Source organism: Rhineura floridana, chromosome 11, assembly GCF_030035675.1.
Source record: "Rhineura floridana isolate rRhiFlo1 chromosome 11, rRhiFlo1.hap2, whole genome shotgun sequence".
NCBI lineage: Eukaryota > Metazoa > Chordata > Lepidosauria > Squamata > Rhineuridae > Rhineura > Rhineura floridana.
The window spans coordinates 21,623,286-21,640,068 of NC_084490.1; the positions used below are offsets into that span (position 1 = coordinate 21,623,286).

The 16,783-nt window shown below is 43.2% G+C and overlaps 1 protein-coding gene across 9 annotated transcripts in view; it reads right to left on the reverse strand.

The window, feature by feature from the left end:
• PLEKHA4 (pleckstrin homology domain containing A4) overlaps positions 1 to 16,783 on the reverse strand; it is a 66,308-nt gene that overhangs the window by 41,491 nt on the left and 8,034 nt on the right. For 3 of the 9 annotated variants that reach the window (XM_061591196.1, XM_061591194.1, XM_061591193.1), the window contains exon 1: positions 9,668 to 9,773. The exons of 4 other annotated variants lie outside the window; for them this stretch is intronic. In XM_061591196.1, coding sequence (XP_061447180.1) covers positions 9,668 to 9,753 — 86 coding nt within the window. In that variant the 5' untranslated portion in view covers positions 9,754 to 9,773. Of the gene's footprint in view, positions 1 to 9,363; positions 9,446 to 9,667; positions 9,774 to 16,783 lie in introns of those variants that run through there. 2 more of the 9 variants (XM_061591197.1, XM_061591202.1) reach the window with 2 other exon arrangements.

Below are 16,783 nucleotides of genomic sequence, written 5' to 3' on the forward strand. Positions count from 1 at the left end.
AAGGGATTCTGAGGAACTGAGACAAATAGTGGTAACGAGAGAGGAAGTTCTAAGGTTAATGGACAATATAAAAAGTGACAAATCACTGGGCCTGGATGGCATCCACCCGAGAGTTCTCAAAGAACTCAAATGTGAAATTGCTGATCTGCTAACTAAAATATGTAACTTGTCCCTTGGGTCCTCCTCCGTGCCTGAGGACTGGAAAGTGGCCAATGTAACGCCAATCTTCAAAAAGGGATCCAGAGGGGATCCCGGAAATTACAGGCCAGTTAGCTTAACTTCTGTCCCTGGAAAACTGGTAGAAAGTATTATTAAAGCTAGATTAACTAAGCACATAGAAGAACAAGCCTTGCTGAAGCAGAGCCAGCATGGCTTCTGCAAGGGAAAGTCCTGTCTCAGTAACCTATTAGAATTCTTTGAGAGTGTCAACAAGCATATAGATAGAGGTGACCCAGTGGACATAGTGTACTTAGACTTTCAAAAAGCGTTTGACAAGGTACCTCACCAAAGGCTTCTGAGGAAGCTTAGCAGTCATGGAATAAGAGGAGAGGTCCTCTTGTGGATAAGGAATTGGTTAAGAAGCAGAAAGCAGAGAGTAGGAATAAACGGACAGTTCTCCCAATGGAGGGCTGTAGAAAGTGGAGTCCCTCAAGGATCGGTATTGGGACCTGTACTTTTCAACTTGTTCATTAATGACCTAAAATTAGGAGTGAGCAGTGAAGTGGCCAAGTTTGCTGACGACACTAAATTGTTCAGGGTTGTTAAAACAAAAAGGGATTGCGAAGAGCTCCAAAAAGACCTCTCCAAACTGAGTGAATGGGTGGAAAAATGGCAAATGCAATTCAATATAAACAAGTGTAAAATTATGCATATTGGAGCAAAAAATCTGAATTTCACATATACGCTCATGGGGTCTGAACTGGCGGTGACCAACCAGGAGAGAGACCTTGGGGTTGTAGTGGACAGCACGATGAAAATGTCGACCCAGTGTGCGGCAGCTGTGAAAAAGGCAAATTCCATGCTAGGGATCATTAGGAAAGGTATTGAAAATAAAACAGCCGATATCATAATGCCGTTGTATAAATCTATGGTGCGGCCGCATTTGGAATACTGTGTACAGTTCTGGTCGCCTCATCTCAAAAAGGATATTATAGAGTTGGAAAAGGTTCAGAAGAGGGCTGTGAGGCGTCCTTCCCTGGCTCTCCCTGTCAGGTTCCTACCTGCTCGTGGTTACTGCCTGTCTCTAGGCACCACCAGGGACTCCACCAGTCCGGACCGCACTCTCTTATGGTTTACCTATCCGCTCTAGCACAGATCTCAACAGATCCCCCTGCTAGGCAACCACCAGTAATGTCCCAATACTAGTATTCCCAGAGACTCTGAATACTGGTATTGTTATTCTCTTCACCGCTGCCACCATTTGTTACAGTTCCCCTTCAGCCTTGGTCATTACCTTACCCTCCCTTCTGGTCTGTGAAACCCCAGCCAAGGATCAGGCCTTTGGTAAACCAAATTAAGTATTTATTACAGATAACAAAGCTAACAAGATTAACAAGATTTCTTCTTAAGGCACATAAGCATATGGTTTTACTCAATACTAATCCGAACTCCACCTCCCTCCTGGCAAACAACTCTCTAAACCCCACCAAGCAATCCACTCTTTCACTTCTCCCCCCAGATTCCACAATTCACCACCTCACATTCACCCAGATTTACCTGTCATCCTTTCATTTATACTGTCAGCCATTTTAAACATTCAGCCAATCATCAAGCATTCTATTGCCCATTCACTCCCCCTCCTCTTTCACTACTTACCATGTATACTCTAAACAACCAGCACTTACCATATATACACTAATATATAGGAACATCACAAGGGCAACCAGAATGATCAAGGGGATGGAGCGACTCCCTTACGAGGAAAGGTTGCAGCATTTGGGGCTTTTTAGTTTAGAGAAAAGGCGGGTCAGAGGAGACATGATAGAAGTGTATAAAATTATGCATGGCATTGAGAAAGTGGATAGAGAAAAGTTCTTCTCCCTCTCTCATAATACTAGAACTCGTGGACATTCAAAGAAGCTGAATGTTGGAAGATTCAGGACAGACAAAAGGAAGTACTTCTTTACTCAGCGCATAGTTAAACTATGGAATTTGCTCCCATAAGATGCAGTAATGGCCACCAGCTTGGATGGCTTTAAAAGAAGATTAGACAAATTCATGGAGAACAGGGCTATCAATGGCTACTAGCCATGCTGGCTGTGCTCTGCCACCCTAGTCAGAGGCAGCATGCTTCTGAAAACCAGTTGCCGGAAGCCTCAGGAGGGGAGAGTGTTCTTGCACTCGGGTCCTGCTTGCGGGCTTCCCCCAGGCACCTGGTTGGCCACTGTGAGAACAGGATGCTGGAATAGATGGGCCACTGGCCTGATCCAGCAGGCTCTTCTTATGTTCTTATGTTCTTATGCATAATTCTGGTGGTATTTATCTTGTGCTTTAGATAAATGAAAACCTGCATCAAAATGTTGCAATGTATTCTCACACATCCTAACAAGGATGCACCTGTTCAGGATTTGAGCCAACCAGCCAGCTAGCTATGCCACCTCACCCCTCCCACTTTCCAGGATACTATGGGTTGTACTAAAGTCCTACTCATAATAGACCCATTGAAATCAATGGATCTATGTTAGTCATGTCCAAACTAACACTGGCTAGAAGCCTTTGGGCTCCAGCAGGCAAATTAACTTTTTTCCTTCCCACACCTGATTTTCTTTTCTGATACTCAACATTTAATGGCTCTTGAAAGCCATTAAGCACTTCCAGAACTCACTGGGCTATTTTTTTAAAAGAGGGTGCCCTCACCCCACCGTGTGTGTGGGTTTTAAAATGTTTTGCTGTTCTGCACACCTTGAGGTTCAACCAAGCATGCTAATACTTCTCATTTGTTCCTCAGGGGCTTCATTTTGGTTCTAATTCAGTAGGCACTCAGCAGCTTAGGTTCACTGTTAGAGGGAAAAGTGAGACCTGCAATAAAATGTAGCAGTACAGAGCCAGCCAGCTATGCCCTTTTCCAGGATACTAGTTAGGATATGTAAGCCACTTAGAAATTTCTGTTGAAACAGAAAGTGATATATACATAAAATAAATATATACTCCATTTCACCTATGTCCCCCCAACAGTGTTCTGTAGCCACTGAGCATTCTCAGTCTTCATTGGGTGTTTTTTCCTATTTCTGCAAGTCTCCGGGTTCCTCCCTCTTGTATACAGAATGAATGTCACGTTTTGGCTACATAAGGGACAACACTCACTATTAATATATAGGATGATGACATTAGATTTATGAAAACTATCAATTAAAAAAAGTACACACACAACCCACAAAGCAAATGTCTAGTTCACATGATTTGAGCATCTCCACCTCTCTTTTCTGAAAACGGGGGAGCACAATGGCCACATTCACACCATACATTTATTCCACTATTATTCCAGTTTAAACAGTCCTGGCTTCCCGCAGAAAATCCTGGGAACTGTAGTTGATTAACGGTGCTGAGAGTTGTTAAGAGACCCCTATTCTCCTCACAGAGCTACAATTCCCAAAGTTCTGTGGGAGGGATTAATTGTGAGGGGAATAAGGGTCTCCTAACAACTCTCAGCACCCTTCACAAGCTACACTTCCCAGGATTCTTGGGGGAAGTCAAGACTGTTTAAAGTGGAATAATAGTGGAATAAATGCATGGTGTGAATGTGGCCAACACTAATCAAACCCCGCTCCTTTTTACTGTAAAACCTGGTGGGATCAGCTCAAGTGCATTTTTTAAAAAAAAATCTGTTATTTAAAGCACATGGGTTCCCCCAAAGAATCCTGGGAACTGTAGTTTACACCTCATAGAGCTACAGTTCCCAGGATTCTTTGAGGGAAGTCACATGCTTTAAATGTATGGTGTGAAACACTGACTTTTTGCAGTTTGGAAGGTGACTGGGAAATGCATTGAAAAGTATGGGATGAATGAATGATTAATGAGAAGGCACAAGAAACATCTCGCAAGCAAATCAGGATATATGCATCCTCTATGTCCAGGATGTAAGATGAATGCTCTTTGTCACATAACCGTCCCATAAACAAATCAGAATGAAAGCTCATTCTGGACACAGTTTAACCACTGTGAAAGCTTTGTGCAAGCAAATCAGGATGAATGTTCAATATAAAGAGGTTGCCTGGAGGGGCCTTAGTTGCAGTGAGTTCCCAGTGAAATTAATGCAAATTAAATTATGGCTAATTTGTTTTGTCAGTTTCAGTGGGATCTAAATTCAACTAATTTAGTTCGCTTCCAGACAGCCTGCTTTTTAAAAAATTAAATCACATAAAATATACATAAAACTAATCCTAAAAATAGATAGCGCCCATCCCTCCCAATATAAATACATGTCAAATGTCTTATACAGTCAGTACAGCACCATTATGTATTTGATATCATTCAAAAAATATCAGATACATAACAAGAAAAAAGGAGGGGAAGAGAGAAAAAATAAGATAACATATTTACCATACTGAAAAATTAATAAGATTGTACATATTGTCCCATACTGGATCTATAATTATCTTATTGGAACAAAAACCTTTCCAATCTGATATTCCCATGTATATTATTCCAATATCATCCAAAGAGTTCCCATCTCTCCATAAAACACAGGCTACATGTTCTTACAGTCTGCTTACTGAGCATTCATCCTGATTTGTTTGCACTAAATTTGTGTAAAGGTTATATGACTTCGCCTTCAAGTGGTAGTTATGCCACACTTTCCAGTGCTTTTCCCTATCACATTTCTTAGAGCAAAAAAGTAAAAAAAAATTCAGACAGTGGGTTTGTTATGGAAAAGCGTTATGGTGTCTTTGTTATATATCACAATATATACGGGTAACTCACTTTCTTGGGGTGGGTTATGAAAGTGCACTTTATTGCACAAAGGTCATATACCAGCATCTACCTGAATGAATGAGATGTTAATGCAAAAGTGCTGACAGTGTGGAAGTGACCTTAATCTGAATCCAGTCTAGAAAACCAGGGACAGGATAGTTTTAACCGGGAAAAATCAATAGCTCAAATAATGATAGGGTAGAATTTGGACTCTTTTTTTTTTGGCAAATGAATCAGCATTATATTGAGTTGGAATCATCGGTCCACCTAGTCCAGGAGGACATTTTACGCTGTTCTCCCAGGTCTTAATTCAATACTTTCTGGAGATTCTTAAACCACAGTTTCCCATGACATCTGGGAAAAACAGGAAACTATGGTTTATACTTCAACGGTTTTCTCCAAACCAGGGTATCAATCCAGAGGGGATCCCGGAAATTACAGGCCAGTTAGCTTAACTTCTGTCCCTGGAAAACTGGTAGAAAGTATTATTAAAGCTAGATTAACTAAGCACATAGAAGAACAAGCCTTGCTGAAGCAGAGCCAGCATGGCTTCTGCAAGGGAAAGTCCTGTCTCAGTAACCTATTAGAATTCTTTGAGAGTGTCAACAAGCATATAGATAGAGGTGATCCAGTGGACATAGTGTACTTAGACTTTCAAAAAGCGTTTGACAAGGTACCTCACCAAAGGCTTCTGAGGAAGCTTAGCAGTCATGGAATAAGAGGAGAGGTCCTCTTGTGGATAAGGAATTGGTTAAGAAGCAGAAAGCAGAGAGTAGGAATAAACGGACAGTTCTCCCAATGGAGGGCTGTAGAAAGTGGAGTCCCTCAAGGATCGGTATTGGGACCTGTACTTTTCAACTTGTTCATTAATGACCTAGAATTAGGAGTCAGCAGTGAAGTGGCCAAGTTTGCTGACGACACTAAATTGTTCAGGGTTGTTAAAACAAAAAGGGATTGCGAAGAGCTCCAAAAAGACCTCTCCAAACTGAGTGAATGGGCGGAAAAATGGCAAATGCAGTTCAATATAAACAAGTGTAAAATTATGCATATTGGAGCAAAAAATCTGAATTTCACATATACGCTCATGGGGTCTGAACTGGCGGTGACCGACCAGGAGAGAGACCTCGGCGTTGTAGTGGACAGCACGATGAAAATGTCGACCCAGTGTGCGGCAGCTGTGAAAAAGGCAAATTCCATGCTAGGGATCATTAGGAAAGGTATTGAAAATAAAACAGCCGATATCATAATGCCGTTGTATAAATCTATGGTGCGGCCGCATTTGGAATACTGTGTACAGTTCTGGTCGCCTCATCTCAAAAAGGATATTATAGAGTTGGAAAAGGTTCAGAAGAGGGCAACCAGAATGATCAAGGGGATGGAGCGACTCCCTTACGAGGAAAGGTTGCAGCATTTGGGGCTTTTTAGTTTAGAGAAAAGGCGGGTCAGAGGAGACATGATAAAAGTGTATAAAATTATGCATGGCATTGAGAAAGAGGATAGAGAAAAGTTCTTCTCCCTCTCTCATAATACTAGAACTCGTGGACATTCAAAGAAGCTGAATGTTGGAAGATTCAGGACAGACAAAAGGAAGTACTTCTTTACTCAGCGCATAGTTAAACTATGGAATTTGCTCCCACAAGATGCAGTAATGGCCACCAGCTTGGATGGCTTTAAAAGAAGATTAGACAAATTCATGGAGGACAGGGCTATCAATGGCTACTAGCCGTGATGGCTGTGCTCTGCCACCCTAGTCAGAGGCAGCATGCTTCTGAAAACCAGTTGCCGGAAGCCTCAGGAGGGGAGAGTGTTCTTGCACTCGGGTCCTGCTTGCGGGCTTCCCCCAGGCACCTGGTTGGCCACTGTGAGAACAGGATGCTGGACTAGATGGGCCACTGGCCTGATCCAGCAGGCTCTTCTTATGTTCTTAATCAACTCAGATAAACCATGCTTTATCAGACCAGGATTATTAAGTCTGAACACTATCATATTGTCAGGCAAATTCTGCAAATTACTTGGGAAGACAGACGGACTAATGTTAGCGTTTTGGAAGAAGCAAAGACTACCAGTGTTGAAACAATGATCCTTCAACATCAACTTTGCTGGACCGGCCATGTTGTTTGAATGCCTAATCACCATCTTCCAAAGCAGCTATTTTACTCCCAACTTAAGTATGGAAAATGGAACATCGGTGGACAGCAGAAGAGGTTTAAAGATGTTCTTAAAGTGAATCTAAAAAAATGTAACATGAACATTGACAACTGGGAAGTCTTGGCCCATGAACATCCCAAATGGCGGTCAGCTATTATCAATTGTGCTGTGGACTTTGAAGAAGCACGAATACAGGGCAAATGGGACAAATGAGCTAAGCAGAAGGCATGTCAAACAAATCCTCCTAGGGACCATCTTCCATCTGGAAACCTATGTCCTCACTGTGGGAGGCTGTGTGGATCCAGAATTGGCCTCCACAGTCACTTACGGACCCACTGTTAAAGACCTTATCTTGGAAGACAATCTTACTTGGCCACAAGTGATCACCAATGAATGAATGCATGGGTTGGCATGGTTGGGCTTTTGCTAAGGGCCTGAGATTCAGAAGGGTCTATCACTGACGTGACTCATTCAGCCAGCCAGCCACTGATGGGTACCCCTGTCACCATCAGAACCTCAGTGCAGGACTTTTGCTGCTAGCTGCCACTGCCAGTCATTCACCCCCAGACATATTTCCCTGATGGCTGGTCTTAGCAGCAGCATTTTTGAAAGGGAGTCAAGCCAACAATGTCAGACTAGGCATTGCATTTTGGCTAATCTAACATATTATTGGCCAGCCATCACAGATCAGAGCTATATACAAAACATCTGCTCTTTACCACTGAGCTACATGGCTCCTCCTGACTAGCGTCTTTAGCCAAAGCTAATATTCCTAGAGAAAAGATATAGCAGAAAGCTAAACATACCACAGGTCTAGAGGATTCAAAAGAAGGTGTGGCTGCCTATAATTACATTTCTACTTGGTAGAGATAGGCAGAATCTTACTGGTTCTCATTTTAAAGAAATGAGGAGGTTCACAGGATGGCTGCAACAATGGAAAGCCCATTAGCCTCTAGCCTGCAAATTCCCTCAGCTTGAAAAAACAATCAGCATTCTGTGTCACGGAAAACTGAATTCCCTGAGCTATGTGCACGGTATAGTGCTTCTGTGGATTTGGTCAGGGATTCAAGAGTTCTTCGATCAATGAAGCCCATCCCTTGCCAACTAGAAATGTGGATAATATACAAACCCCAATCACCTCCTGAGATTTCAGCGCGCATTGCATGCGCACTTTCAAGCCTAAATTGAAGCAGCCTTAAGTATAGAGTCAGACAGAGCTTGGGGTAGTTGCATTAGTCTGTTGCAGCAAAAACAACACAGAGTCTTGTGGCTCCTTAAAGATTTATTGGGGCATCCTGGAGACTGGATCCCACTTTATCAGATGAATGGAATATTATCTTCAGTTGGTAGGGGTGTGTGTGTATGTGTTGTGTACCCACACATAGGGATACTGAAAACTGTAAAGCAATGAGGTCATATGATCATGAAATTCAAGAGGTTCAGCCTGACAATTCTATGCAAAGCTGAAAAGCTTACGAGATAAGCACAGTGGCCATTCACAACAGCAGTAATTGGAGGTAATAATATAAACATCATGGACAATAGCTAATGTTAGTCAGTCAACTCACTGAAACCAATGGATTTAAGTGACTTCATTCTTTTAAATGGATCTGCTCTGAGGATGACTTAGGCTGCAATCCAGTAAACACTTACCTGGGAGAAAGACCCACTGAACCCAATGGAGCATACTTCTGAGCAGACATGTACTGGATTGCACTGTTAGTTGGAAATCTCACCCCTGTCTTTGTTATGTTTAAAGCAACATCACTAGTGAGGCAGGAAACTGCAGCCTCAATTCAAACCTACAGAAACAGAATCAAACGTCTTTATCAGTTCTCATTTGGTAGTTTCACACAGGAGTAGGGTTGCCAGGCTCAGGGCCTGAGAATGATTCTGTATAGGAGAAGAGAAAGTCAGCCAAGTGCAGGTGTTCTTGCAACACTGCCACAAGGTGGAATTCTCCCTTCTTCCTGCACAACTTTTAAAGATACAGAAGACCTCTTGGTAGCCTTGGTAGCTCTGCTATCCCTTCCGCCACTCTGACTCTATTGGTATGAGACTAACATGATAGCACCAGAAGCTGTTTGCTTGCTTTGCTTCATTTTAAAGCTTTGCCACCTACCCTTGTAAAGTCTCCGGTTGTGAGAATAAAATGAGGCGGCAGGAGGTCCAGCCCAAGATACTTTGCTACCTGAGTCAAAAGACAAGATGCCACCCCGCTCCCCATATTTCATATACAGAAGCCAGCTGGATTAGCAGGATCTTATTTCAACACTTGCAACAGGAGAATGTCCTCTACTACACCTGAAGCCACCTTTAATGCGTGCAGGGAGAGCCATGTGGTGCACACAGCTCTGTCCTCCCAACATCTCACCGCTGCTCTGCTCCACCCAGCAGCACCCACTGCTAACTCTGCCTAGTGAAAGGGCCGGCCCTTGAGGGAGCCCCCTACACCACCCTAAGCTCCTTAAAGGAAAAGGAGAAGGGAAAAAATAATGAATAAAAGAATCTGCCTAGCATCCTGGAATCCAAAACCATCTTTTCTGTTAGCCAAAGCTGTTCTCCCCTCTTAGTCTGGCCCAACCAGTTTTTCGCTGCCTCATCCTACCTTGCAGGTGGGCGCGACTCAAGATGCATTCTAGGCTGTTGGGTATCTGAGGCGAACAACGATGTTGTGCTGCACTGATTGTCCATCACTTAGTGTCCACTGATCCCCATCAATGCCCAAGAGAAGAAAGACCAGACTGTATAACATCAAGACTCACAACAGGGGGATGTAGAAAACAGCCAACGGTACATCCCAGATATAATCCATACAAAGTTGTCTATTGATGCAAAACTCCCATCCCATATGGCACTGGCTGGGAACACTATTGCGTCTCATGATCCCAAGCCAAAGGGGCACCCCCATTTCTCCCTGGCATACTTTGCCCCTTGCATTCCATTCCTCCCACCTCTCACCCTTGCAATGACGCCAAGCAGATGAATAGGGCATTGATGCCGCCAGGACCCCCCTCCCTGACCCCAAGCAGCCAGGAGAACATTGTGCCAGCTGTTTGTGAAGGCCCTTTTTCCAACCTCCCACAGTGAGTTCAAGGATCCTCACATCACTGCCTTCGCCTAGAGCTATATGGAAAGATGGAATATTGAGCAGGGATGCAAAAAGAGGGAGGGAGGGGGCTAGAGAAGGAAGGAATTCTGGGGTGGTAGAGGAAGGAATTGGTATGATTATATTTATTTGTTTTATTCTATACATGTATACACACCATACATTTAAAGCACATTTCCTGCACATACACACATACACAATCCTGGAAAAACAACTGTAGTTTGTTAAGTGCTGGGAATGGTAGCTCTGTGAGGAGTAAACTACAGTTTCCAGGATTCTTGGCGGAGGGGAAACATGCTTTAAATGTATGGTGTATATGCAATGACTTGTATAGCACCCTTCCAGCAAATGGTTCCCAAGGCAGTTTGCAGCAAAATCCGAACAACTGAAAAACAAAAACAAATGTACAACAATAAAATAAATGCAATAAAAGCAAAACAAAGAAGGGAAAAGCAACCACATTAAAAAAAAAAAAGCAACTGCAAACAGCCGTTAAAACTAGGTTGTAGCTTTTGAGGGTGAAGCAGGGAGGTTTTGGCATTCGTGATTGAATATGTCATTACGCCCCCAGCTCTGGCACAGTGAACTTCCCCACAGCCAAGCCTTCCTTATTCAGGGATGCTAACTCAAGGTTCAAACACATGCAGGCACACACAGCCTAGAGCAGGGCCCCAGCAGAAACTCTTGAAATGCCCTCACACCGGCTTAGCTGTGGCACTTCACAGTTTGGCCAAAGGTCAGGGTGAAATGAAGTTTCTGCATGGTTGACTTAGTTTTTGCAGCTGTCTGGTAGGTTTAACTCTTCCCCATCTGCTTCAGGAGACAAGAAGAGTGCACAAGGTCAAGAGACACTGGATAAAAAGGACGCTCCAGAGATATTTAGCAAGAAGACAGCATATCATCATAATCTTTCTCACTCACTCACACACACTGATAGACCTGGAAATTCCTAATATTGAATGAAGCTATGAGACACTGTTCCCCTGCTCAAATCCAATGTTAGAAGTAAAGGCACCAGTAGTGTAGTGGCAAATTCAGAAGTGCAGGGTCTCTTCATGATAGTCACAGCCACACACACCCTTTTTTGCTCCTGGGATGAGGAGGAGATCCTTGCTAGTGCCTTCTCCCACAACAACAGACATCTCTAGGAGACAATCAGCATGAAAAGGGGGAGTGTTAGCTACTGAAAAGAGTCTTCTCATTGGTTAACTCACCTCCTTTCTCTTTAATTGGCTCCAATCAGCAGTAAAGGACAAGGAAGCATGTTAAAAGACTATTCTCAGTGACTCACATACTCTTTTTTCATGCCAATTGATTGCTGGAGACATAGGGACCCTGCTGGGACCCTGCTCCCAAAAGAGTAGGGGGACTAAGACCCCCCCGAGATCCTGGACGACTACACCCAGAAAGGGACCAACAATGTGATATGGACCAAAACCCCACCACTACCAACACCTCAGCCTTCCTAGACACGCACCCAATCCTTGGTCCGGGGGGGGGACTTAGTCCAGAGGGCCAAATGCAGCTCTCCTGACCTCTCTACCTGGCCCTTGAGATTCTCTTCAGGCCACACTTCCTCCCCAGCCACATCCCTCACCTGCCATGCTTCAAACCCTCCTTTACTGTTTTTGCCTGGCTGGAATGTGATCATATCCTTCCACAACCACACATTTAATGCACATGACTTCCTCCAAAAAATCTGGGAACTGTAGTTTGTTAAGAGTGCTGTGAATTCCAGCTCTGTGAGGGGGTAAACTACAGTTCCCAGGAATCTCTGAGGGAAGCAAGAGGCTTTAAATGTATGATGTAGATTTGACCTTTGTCCTTGAACTCTGATCATGCCTTTTGCTTGCCTGGATGGAGGTTAGAGAAGGATGTGCGAGTGTGTGTAGAAACTAGCCTACGGTACAAAGGTAACCTTTATATTCATTGCTCCACTCACTTTTGCCTCTGGCCCTGCCCACTGCTAGCATGTGGCCCTTGGAATGTTGCTCAGAAAGGAATACAGGCTGAAAGAAGAGTCCCCATCCCTTGCCTTAGCTCAACAGCCTTATGTCCCCCAAATCATGCATCTTGATCCTTTCAGCAAGAAGACGGCAATTAAGTCAATGAGACTCTACACCTCCTTTCGCACTCAGCTTCCATCACTTGAGACCGAAAAGCAGGGATCTCCTCAATCTCAACCCTCCCCCAACACATCCCATTTTCTGAGCTCCTGTGTTATGTGTCTCTCCCATCCCATTCCACCTTCACAGGGCTCAGTGGCTCTAATGCCCAGATTCATTTATTCATTTATTACATTTATACCCTGCCTTTCTTTTAGTTCCCAGGCAGTCTCCCATCCAGGCACTGACCAGACCTGACCCTGCTTAGCTTCGGCAGGGAGCTGGCCTCATGTGCCTTCAGATCATACAGCTTAAACCTCTCCCTGTGGTCCAGCTAGAGTTTGCCATCAGCCAAGCCAGCCCTTGCAGGTGGTCTTGTTTAGGCCCGTGCTGTGAGAAGTGTCACCTACTGATACATGCCCAGGAACATAGGATGCTGCTCCCTTATACTATCAGACCACTGGTCCATGTAGCTCAGTAATCATCTCTATACTGGCTGGCAGCAACTCTCTAGGATTTCAGGTAGGGATACTTCCCAGGTCTACCTGGAGACATCAGATATAGGACCTGGAACCTTGCATGTAAAGTATGTGCCTTACCATTGAGCTATGGTCCTTCTCCTCTGTTAAAGAGACTGAACCTCTGTTACACAGACAGGAGCAAGCCACACTTGTTTCTATCCCCTCCTCCCCTCCCCTCCCCAATTGGTTGGCAATATTATAACCTCTAACATCTTGGAGCATCTTCTCCTCAATCCACCCTAGTGCATGGCTCTAAAGTAGTTCTACAGGTGCTCCTTTGAGCGTCATCTCTTCCATACAAAGTCTCCAAAATTCAAGAAGGGAAATGCAAAAGCCTGCATCCAGCAGATCTCCTGCTGGCCACAGTTCTGCCAACTGGACAACGGGAAACACCTCCCACCAAGACTTAAGGAACCATTCTGGTTTCTGGGGTGCTTCCAGGTGACCTGCTTACTGAGCATTCAATCTAATTTGTATGCAGGGAGATTAGGTGATGTGGACTATTTAATGAGGCTAGATGATGTTGCATCAAAACAAGTGTTATCCTACACTTCCAGTGCATTTCCCCATCACTTTTCTAATCACAAAAAGTCTGGTCTTTGGGGGAAGTGAGCTTGTTGCACAAAATCTCCTAATGAACTAGGACTGCACAACCTGAACTTGCCAGTACATGATAGAATCCCGCCCAAAAATAGTGACAGTCTGGAATTGCTCTTGATTCATTTCTAGGCCCACTTCAAAGTGCTGGTGCTTGCCTCAGGAACCCTATGTGGGAATGGAAGGCTGGCTATCTGAACTAGGGGTGAGTAGATTTCAGGCTTATCAGACTTCTTTATTGTTTACTAGAACCCCTAAGTCTACCAATCAGATCCATCTGCAAAAGAAATCCAATTAGCATTAAGGAAGAGCCCAGGGATTTATCCAGAACTGAACTTACAGTCCTTTCACATACAAAAATCACTCCTTGTTAGCTTTCTTCATTACACCAGCCTAATGTAGAAGAAAAAAGTATTCTTGTTGTTCCTATTGTTAAACAATTAGGAATCAGGAACTCCTGCTGATCTTCTGCAAATCATCCAGAGATCCAGTAGTAGGTCCTGATCTATCTTCTGCCCACTCCTGTTCTGAAGGAATTCTTTTTCCAACATGAGCTAATGCCCAAAGCCCAATCTTCACAGGTCCTCCTCCAGGTGTGCCCACCATCGGAGGTGTGGTGGGTGGCACCAATGGGGACAGAGCCTTATCAGTGGTGGCCCTCCATTCCTGGAATTTTTTTCCCAGGTAGGTTTGCCTGGCACCCATCTAGATATTTAAAATAAATAGTCCTCAGACCATATTAAGAGCCAGGGTCAGACAGCTATCACTGAATCCTAAACTTCAGCTATATAGTAGTAATCAGAGAATCCACATCATCAAGGTACAACTCCAAGAACTTTTGGCATCTAAACTTGGTCCATTCTCTCCCTGATATATAGGCACCTGCCCTTATTTGATAGACAAAAAAAGCTCTCTGCTTATTTAGTTCCCTATCCCCCATTCTGAGTTAATACTTGGATTATCTAACACCAATTGCTTGTTTAGATTGCACTATGAGCCTCCTTGCCTGGGAATTCCAAAAAAAATAATTAAGTGCTGTTTTGAAAGGTTCAGCCCACCATCATGATTCAAAATGGCATCTAACTGTGTCCAAACATTGATAAAAAATGCTTCTTGATCTCAGGAAGCATCATGCAAAATTTGGTTGGGATATCTTAAGAGGTCTCCAAATACATAGCAAACAACTAACTTTCCAAAATATATAGTAGATTCCTAGAGATATATAAAGTTAAAAATATTCAAGACATTTTCTATTTCAAAGCCACAAAGAATGAAATTCTTTTGAGATTCTTTCATTGCCATCCTACTGTGGTTATATGGGCTGTTTCACATTACTAGATCTCACCATGGAAATAACTTCTGTTTTAGTTAACATATTTCCCATATGTTGATTGTAACATGAGACTATCCTACAGGCATGTAAACTGATGTGCATACATGTGCCAAAAAAGTGTGATTAACTCTGCACACACAGTTACTTAAGAACTTCCTCACATTACAGCCTACATGTTCTGAGGAGATACGCCTGGCGCCAACACTTTTATCTTTCCGGCGCCAGGTTAAAACTTTCCTCTTCACCCAGGCATTTTAATATGTTTTAGCATGTGTTGGTATTGTTTTATTTCTTAAAAATTTTAAATCTTTTAATGTGTTTTAAATTGTTAATATGTGTTTATTGTATTTTGATGTTGGTCTTTTGCACCGTCCAGAGAGCTTCAGCTATGGGGTGGTATATAAGTTTAATAAATAAATAAATAAATAAAATACATACCCAGTCACCTAGGAGTAAGCTCTGTTAATCTCAATAAAATTTAGTTCTGAGTCGACGCATGTAGGATTATACTGTTCAACTGAATCGCTATACACTTATCTCAAGTCCAACTGAACTGAGAAGCAAACTTCACTGAATAGACACAGAACTGTGCAGTTGATTAACCTATAAAAGACTTGTGCTTTGGCAAGGATCTTCGCTTTGATCCTGCAGCTCTGCTCTTGCAAAGCTTATCTGGTAACATTGTTCAAGAAATCATACCAAAAAATCTACCGCATAGATCCTGTTTTAAGGTAACATTTCCTCAGGGGGAGTGCTTTAGGTACGATCTCTATAAACACATGGAAAATATTATATCAGAATAGGTCATTTATATGGATTTTTAAGCAAAAGTCTGCTAGATTCCTGCTGGCTCCGACTCATTACTCAAGAATCCACAAGAATGATAAGTTCTTGTGTTGTGCTGCCGAAGAGAGCACAAATAATGTTTTCCACATGGATTCTTCCACAGGAATCATTCCAAAAACATTGAAAGAAGGCAAATGGAAGAAAACTTTGCTTAGATCAGGAATGCCAAGCGACTGACATTTATTAATATAATGAATTATGCAGAATTATGTGAATGACACACTGCAAAACATAAAGGTAATTTCTCTGAAGTATTATTAGTAGTAATAAGTACATTTAGCATTTGCATAGCACTTTCAAGCACTCAAAGCGCTTTGCACATATTATCCAGTTATAACCTTTACAACAATCCTGTAAGGTAAGTCAGTATTATTACACCCCCTATATTGCAGAAGGGAAGGACAGAGGCTGAGAGAGTGTGGCTTGCCTAAGAACATCAAGTGAGTTCAAGGCAGAGGCAAAATTCAAACTGGGGACTTCCTGATTTTTAACTCATTCTCTTAACCACTTAGCCAACTCTTTTTACTATTATTTCTAATGTCCTGCGCTGTATCTGACACTATAAACACAGGATTTAACACAAGTTCCTCTCCCAAAAGAATTTGCCATCTACGGTAGGGAAATGTGAAATGACATACGGTTTCAAACTATCCACTAGGCTTGTATGCCAGACCAAAAGGAAAAATGATTCGTGTGTTTCTTTTTCTTCACATCCAGCACATTGAGGGAGAGGGCTGGCCAGAAACACCAGAAGACATTGCAGTGCCTGAGAAAGGACACCCAAGTGATGCTCCCTCTTTATAATTTTATACTAACTTTTGGCACCTGTCTCATACCACATAGAAAGCTGCCTTATAACGACCCAGACTATTAGCCCATCTAGCTCAGTATTGTCTACACTGACTGGCAGCAGCTCTCCAGGATTACAGACAAGGGTGTCTCCAGGGCCCACATGCAGATGCTGGAGACTGAAACTGGGACCTTTGGCATGCACAGCAGATGCTCTGCCATTAAGCTATGGCTCTTCCCCCACATTCGTGCAGGCCCTGGAGCGCTAGTCCTCTCCATCCTTTTTGAGTGGAGGCAGCCTTCCCGATTAATCGGGGAGTACCCTGAGATTCAACCATTAGTCAACCAGTTGCCATGGGTTAATCGGCTAAGGCTACCAGCACTACTTTCCGCTGCGGCCAATCGAAACATAAAGCCCCATGAC